At 38.4% G+C, this 7,500-nt stretch overlaps 1 protein-coding gene across 9 annotated transcripts in view; it reads left to right on the forward strand.

Annotated features, from left to right (window-relative positions):
- The window catches only part of kif21b (kinesin family member 21B), a 124,089-nt gene that overhangs the window by 69,336 nt on the left and 47,253 nt on the right, over window positions 1–7,500 (forward strand). For all 9 annotated transcript variants that reach the window (XR_012386926.1, XR_012386930.1, XR_012386927.1 and 6 more), the window contains exons 16-22: window positions 680–787; window positions 1,187–1,491; window positions 2,787–2,940; window positions 4,559–4,762; window positions 5,503–5,604; window positions 6,012–6,177; window positions 7,194–7,254. Coding sequence is in view for 4 of the 9 variants with exons in the window: in XM_073916246.1 (XP_073772347.1) it covers window positions 680–787; window positions 1,187–1,491; window positions 2,787–2,940; window positions 4,559–4,762; window positions 5,503–5,604; window positions 6,012–6,177; window positions 7,194–7,254 (1,100 nt within the window). In the remaining 5 variants the exon portion in view is untranslated. The remainder of the gene's footprint in view (window positions 1–679; window positions 788–1,186; window positions 1,492–2,786; window positions 2,941–4,558; window positions 4,763–5,502; window positions 5,605–6,011; window positions 6,178–7,193; window positions 7,255–7,500) is intronic.

Below are 7,500 nucleotides of genomic sequence, written 5' to 3' on the forward strand. Positions count from 1 at the left end.
TTTAGATTTCTGATCAAGTTATGTCAGATTTATTAATGTAGTGAATCATTAGATTTTCATTAAGCAGGTGTATTATTCATTTTATTCGAATTCTTATATTCACTAAGGTGCCGCTGTTTGGGGTCGATAGTTACATTACATCATCATCATTAACGTTAGTTAATCTGCAGGCTGCATTTTTCTCACAGGGCTGCGAGAAATTAAATAAAAAGAGCGGCACTGCGGCAAAATAATGAATAAAAAGAGTAAAGCTATTGTCAAAATAAATAAATAGAAGAAAAAAGTGTGACTGCTGAGAGTGCAAGCAGCTAGGGACACCGGCCCTCACGGCCAAAAAACAGACCGGCCCACCGGGAATTCTCCCGGTCCTCCCGATTAGCCAATCCGGGCCTGGATCTTAGGCAAGGCAAGTTTATTTATACAGCACATTTCACACACAGTGGCAATTCAAAGTGCTTTACATAAACAAGAAGTGTAAGAAAATGAAAACAAATAATGAAAATAAAAAAGATAAAAATAAGAATAAAAAATAGATAACTGACTTCAGCCTTCGGATTGGGAAATGTACATTTGCAAAATGTGCATTGTACAAAAAGGAATTCTGTCTGGAATAAGGCCATCCCATAATGCCCTTAATCACTAAAGCTGCTTCTAAGTGTATCATTGAATCCACCTGTAGGTGGCACTGATGAAGCAGATGAAGGAGGAGCAGCAGAGGAGGAGGATGATAGACGCCAAGAGGAACCGAGAAATCGCACAACTGAAGAAAGAGCAGCGGCGACAAGAGGTATATACTCTCTCAGGTTGGAGGGTCTCTTTGCCATGATATATAGCTCCTTTCACAGATTCTCAATTGGATTTAAGTCAGGACTCTGGTTGGGCTACTGCTTAATGTTTTTTGTTTGCCATATTCATTCAGTTTCCTTTGGCTTAGTCACTTATTTATCAGGTGTCGCCACAGCGGAATGAACCACCAACTATGACTAACATCAATTGTCTTTGGTCAGCTTAGTTTGGCAGGTCTCTCGGAAATTATTAATATTTTTAAATTGGCAATATCCTTATAAATAAACTGCATAGTTGCAATCTAAACAACTACATTATCCACTAAAATAAGCATCAGAAGTACATTATGTTGCCCAACAGCCGGAGAGTAACTGTGTTGTGTGTGTGTGCTGTCCATCAGTATCAGATTCGTGCTCTGGAGTCCCAGAAGCGGCAGCAGGAGCTGGTGTTGCGCAGGAAGACTCAGGAGGTGACGGCGCTCCGGCGTTTGGCTAAGCCCCTGTCAGAGCGGGCAGCTGGACGAGTGTCCCGCAGACTCACCAGTGTGGACTCTGGAGCAGAACTGTCCACCAGCACCACCACCACCACCTCCTCTGAGCCAGAGTCTAGCCGCTCCGTCTCCAGCATCATCCGCCACTGGAACACCAAACTCAACGGGTACCTGGGGGAAACCGACAGCCATGCACCTGCGGCAAACATGGCCAGGTCAGTGAGACAATGCACCTTAACACACCTCCATTCTAGACCCATGAGTCCGCACAGTGGCACAAATAGATTTGCTGTTTAAACAACATGGTGCAAAAACAAGAAAATTAAAGTTGCGCTGGTCTGAAAATAGCAACAAATCGAGCCAAACAAGTCTTGCGCCTTATTGCACCTGGTGTATGATAGCGCCCTTTAACTTAAATATTTAATTAATATGAAATATTTGTATTTAATTGTGCATCATTTAAATAAATAATTACTTTTTTCTTATGCTTATAATAACAAAAACATAATTTTTGTAGCAGTATAATTATTACTTCTTTAACAAATCCTTAATTCAGGGTGCTTTCACATCTGTAGTTCGCTTCATTTGGTCCTCACCAAGGGTAATAAATGATACATTGTTGCATTTTCTGCCGTCTTTGGGTCGTTTTCACACCACACTGCTGGCTTTGGTCTGAACCAGTTGAAACGAACCAAAATGCAGTCATCTGACAAAATCCACATCTCTCATTGGCCAGATGTTGTTGAACATTTTTCCTAAACTGCTTATTGATTGGTCAGAATTCACGTGTGGGAAACTCCTGCAGTTAAACAAAAACGGCAGACACAAAATGTCGCTTTTTACTCTGGAGGGACGACTGCGCTGACTGATTGCCTGCTTTATGATTGCCTGCTTTAGACAAACTATACATTTCGAGAATGAAGCGCGGCCGCGGCTGGAAAATAGGGTTTAATGTATCGCTCGTAACTTCAGGAGGAGCTGTGAATTAATTTAGCTAAACTGCGACATGGTGATCTTGCAGAAATATCACCAACGATCCATCAGGTAATGTTTTCCCCTCTCTCTCTCTCTCTGTTGGTAAAGCGCTGTCAACAAATATTTTCCTCCATATCCCATAATGCACAGCGCATCGGCCTACGGCAGCTGAATTAGTCCAAAACGTGCAGTACTTTTTGCGGTTGGACCTGTTTTAGTACGAATCATATTCTCACCACAAACGAACCGCTCCAGGGTTCGTTTGAAAGCGTACCGAATCCACCTCTTCAAGCAGGTCTCGGTACGCTTATTTGGTCTGCTTTTGGTGCGCACTCGAGTACGATTGCTGCATTCACACCTGCCCAAACGAACCGCACCAAAAGGGGAAACGAACTCTAGTGCGATTCAATCGAACTAAATAAGGCAGGTGTGAAAGCACCCTTAATATCAGTTAGGTGCCATTCATTAGTACATGTGTGTTTGCATTCCCTTATGATCTGTAAGCGACTCAGTCTGTATCTGTGTTTGTTTACAGTAGCAGAAAAAAGTTCCAGCGGAAGGGTCCGAGCAGCGGTTTCTCCAAGACGGCGCGTCAGAAGTGGCAGTCTCTGGAGAGGAGGATCATGGACATCGTCATGCAGAGAATGACCATCACTAATGTGGAGGCGGATATGGATCGCCTCATTAAGGTGACTTTAAAACAAATATCAAACACATTTAAAAATTTAACATTTACAGTTCAAGTCAAAATGATTCGCCCTCCTGTGAATATTTTTTCTTTCTCAAATATTTCCCAAATGATGTTTAACAGATTCAGGAATTTTTCACCGTATTTCCTATAATATTTTTTCTTCTGAAGAAAGTTTTAATTGTTTTATTTCAGCTAGAGTAAAAGCAGTTTTAATTTTTTATTTAACCATTTTAAGGTTAATATTATTAGCCCCCTTAAAGGGCCATGACACCCCCCACTTTCGGTTAAAGTCTACTTCAGAATTTTTTCAAAAGATGCATGATTAATGGGCGTGGAGCTCCGCGAGCATCGGGCAGGAGTGGGCGTGGCCAGCAGGGGAGAAGGGGAGCGAACAACTGCTGTTGTCAGTCAGCTCACAAAATGAGACACAAACCCTGAGGAGACGCATGAGTTTATAGTTCACAACGTTAAAATGCAAAGAAATAAACAGTAATTTAATGCCCTGCTACATTTGTTATTTGTAATTTCATGTACACATAACCACAATTTATATCATTATGAAGATAAGTGTGTTCATGTAAACACTATAAATGAGGAGTCTCCCTCGATCTGAATGCAGACTCAGTGCAGCAGGTCTCCTGACCTGTCTATTTTAACCATTAGCCCTGCTGGTAATATAGAGGATTTAGGCGAACAGCAGCACGGCGATGTGTCTGAATGCGAACGAATGTGAATGTCTGCCATTCTCTAATTCGCGTGCTGCTCTCCCGACAAAAATGCTTGCAGCACACACACAGCTTTGCTGTATGATCGGCCCTGACAAGATTGCGGGGATAAAACATGCAACAAACCCCGTGGATCATGAAAACAAACACATACGAGCCTTCATGAACGGCTACTGCGTCCCGTTGGTCTGTGCCTCACAGCTTTCTTGAAACTGGCAGGTCTGCCTTGGGAAAGCACGTGCTCTCATGAATAATTAAGCAGCCGGCTCTTCTCATAGGATAAGAAAACTCCGCTATGAATAATAATGAGAAACCGACTCGTCATCATTGCACTTGCGGTACTGCGCTACGTCGCCGATTTTGATCCCGCCCCAAAAATCATTTTAAACCCGGAAGCTGAAATGAGCTGACAAAAGCTCAAAATTATCCAGTTTCCCCACAATTAAAGCTGACAGCTGCTAACATCGTCTTAACTGATGCTCAACACACACACATCTGTTGATATTAAAAAAAAAGTTCTCCAGGGTGTCCTGAACCTTTAAGCAATATTTGTTTTTTATTGTCTAAAGAACAAAACATCGTTATACAATGACTTGCCTAATTACCCTAACTTAACCTAGTTAAGCCTTTAAATGTCACTAAGCTAAATACTAGTATCTTGAAAAATATCTAGTGAAATATTATGTGCTGTCATCATGGCAAATATAAAAGAAATCAGTGATTAGAAATGAGTTAATAAAACTATTATATTTAGAAATGTGCTGAAAAAAAACAGCAATTGGGGACTAAAATATCTTTGAGCCGTTTCAAAACCTTGACTTTTCTAAACCACGGTAAACCTTGAAAGCAGTTACCGTCCCATGCCTAGTCCTGATGAAGTGTTGTGTCCAGAAACGCGAGGAGCTCTCGGTGCAGCAGGAGGCGCTGCTGCGTAAGAGAGAGAAGCTGCTGAGTGAGAGCTTCAGAGAAGAGGACGAGGAGAGACTCCTGCAGGAGATGAACGAGGAGATCGAGGTGCTCAACGCTAATATAGACTACATCAGCGACAGCCTGTCTGACTGCCAGGCCACCATCGTGCAGATTGAGGAGACCAAGGTGAAGAACAATTATAGTAAATGTCAGAATTATTAGCCTTCCTGTAATTTATTTTTATTTAATTTTTTTTAATATAATTTTTTTATTTTATATTTATTTAATTTTAATTTTTTATATTTTATATATAAATATATTTTATATTATATTTATATAATTTTTTATTTATTTAATTTTTTATTTTTATATTATATTTTTATTTTTTATATTTTATATTTTTTATATTATATTTTTTTTATATTTTTTATTTTTATTTAATTTTTTTTTTTATACGTCAGAATTTTTTCTTCTGGAGAAAGTCTTATTTGCTTTATTTTGGCTGGAATAAAAGAAGTTTTTAATTTTTATGAAACCATTTTAAGGTCAATATTAATAGCCCCCTTATGCAATATTTGTTTTTCGATTGTCTACAGAACAAACCATCGTTATACAATAACTTGCCTAATTACCCTAATTAACCTAGTTATTTTAGTTATTTTAACAAAGGTATCAGAGGAAGTCATTTTACTGTGATAATTATTCATAGGATTACTTATTTATTTATTTATTTATTTATTTATTTATTTTTATTTAAATATTTAAGTATTTATATTTACACCAAGTTTTACTCAGCTCTGTAATGTAATGTTGATATGTGTGTGTAATCGAAACGTCATAATTAGCTCAGTTAATCTCTGGTGTTCAGCTGTGGGTGTTTTGTGAATGGTCAATCTGAAGTCTTGTGTGTGCGTTTTGTTGTTTAGGATGAGCTGGACTCTGTGGACACATCAGTGGTCATCAGCTCCTGCTCTCTGGCTGAAGCTCGATCTCTACTCGACTACTTCCTCAAAGCCTCCATTGACAAGGTCAGACCAGGCACACACACTACACAATACTTTGGTTTTGTCATCCAGTGATTTTTTTTTTTAAGATACTAATATTCAGCTTAGAGTGACATTTAAAGGCTTAACTAGGTTAGTTTGGCAAGTTAGGGTAATTAGACAAGTCATTGTATAACGAATCTGTAGACAATTAAAAACAAATATTGCTTAAGGGGCTAACAATATTAAGCTTAAAATGGTGTTTAAAAAATTAAAAACGGCTTTTATTCTAGCCGAAATAAAACAAATCAGACTTTCTCCAGAAGAAAAAATATTATAAAAAATACTGTGAAAAAATCCTGAATCTGTTCAACATTATTTGGGAAATATTTGAAAAAGAAAAACATTCACAGGAGGACGAATCATTGATTTTTGTTTGCTTGTCTGTATAGGGTTTACAGGTCGCCCAGAAGGAGGCTCAGATTCGCCTGCTGGAAGGTCAGCTGCGGCAGACTGATGTGATCGGCTCGTCCCATAATCACATGATCCTGGACGCTCTGAGGGAAAAGGCGGAGTGCATCCCTGAACTGCAGGCTTTAATCCATAATGTCCAACAAGGTGAAGATTCACTTTCATTTTAGTTAATTGTGTTTCAAATAGGGCTGCAAGACATTGGAAAATATTGGAATTATATTATTATTGTTATTATTATTATTTATTCATTTATTTTCCTTCTGCTTAGTCACTTATTTATCAGGAGTCACAACAGCGGAATGAACCGCCAACTATTGCAGCATATGTTTTACACAGTGGATGTCCTTCCAGCCACAACCCAGTACTGGGAAACACCCATACACACTCATTCACACACGCTCATACACTACGGCCAATTTTGTTTAACCAATTCACCAAACCGCATGTGTTTGGACTGTGGGGGAAACCGGAGCACCCGGAGGAAACCCACGCCAACACAGGGAGAACATGCAAACTCCACACAGAAACGCCAACTGACCCAGGCTGGATTTAATCCATGACCTTCTTGCTGTGAGGCGACAGTGCCAACCACTGAGCCACTGTGCCACCCTAATATTATCATTATTAGTATTTTTAAAAATATTATTATTATTATTATTATTTATTATTATTATTATTATTATCATTATTATTTATTATTATTATTATTATTGTCACACCTTGTCTTCCATGTATGTTTGTTTTTCATCATGTGACCTTCACCATGTGTTTCCGTTCCCGCCACTAGATCTTGTTCATCACCTTCACCTGTGTTCATCCCCTGTGTGTAATTATTGTCATCATCTGTTGTGTATTATAGTCCCTGTATTTAGTTAGATCTTTGTCAGGTATTCTTCATCCGTGCCTTCCTGTGCCTTTCTGTGTTGAACCCAGGCGTTACAATCATTAATATTATTATTATTATTATTATTATTATTACATATTAAAAAAATCAAGTTGACTGACAAATTAAAATGTTGACCGCTAATTAGTGGCTTCGGAAATATTTCTCCTTGCAAATGTCCTTATATGCTGCTTAAATGAAGTGACTTTTGTTCTTAATACTTTGTTGTTGTGACAATTCTGTTGTAAATTGGTCTTTGTTTTCTTCTGTTGTTCAGAGAACGGCTATGCCAGCACAGATGAGGAGGTGTCTGAGTTCAGTCAGGCCTCGGAGAGCGGGTATGAACATCTATACATCGTCAAAAAATTCAAGTTTATTGATATATCACTTTCACAGTAATGATTGTTTCAAAGCAGCTTTACAAACGGGTCATATTATTGCATTACAGTCAAATTCAGAAAACTTAAGGTTATTAGTTACCATCAATTTATTAGTTGCTAATAACTTTGAGTAATTAACTAGTAACTAATAGGTTTTAACAGTTAAAGTTAGAATATATAAACAGTTAATCTGCAGTTATACAG

Source organism: Danio rerio, chromosome 11 (genome assembly GCF_049306965.1).
Source record: "Danio rerio strain Tuebingen ecotype United States chromosome 11, GRCz12tu, whole genome shotgun sequence".
Taxonomy (NCBI): domain Eukaryota; kingdom Metazoa; phylum Chordata; class Actinopteri; order Cypriniformes; family Danionidae; genus Danio; species Danio rerio.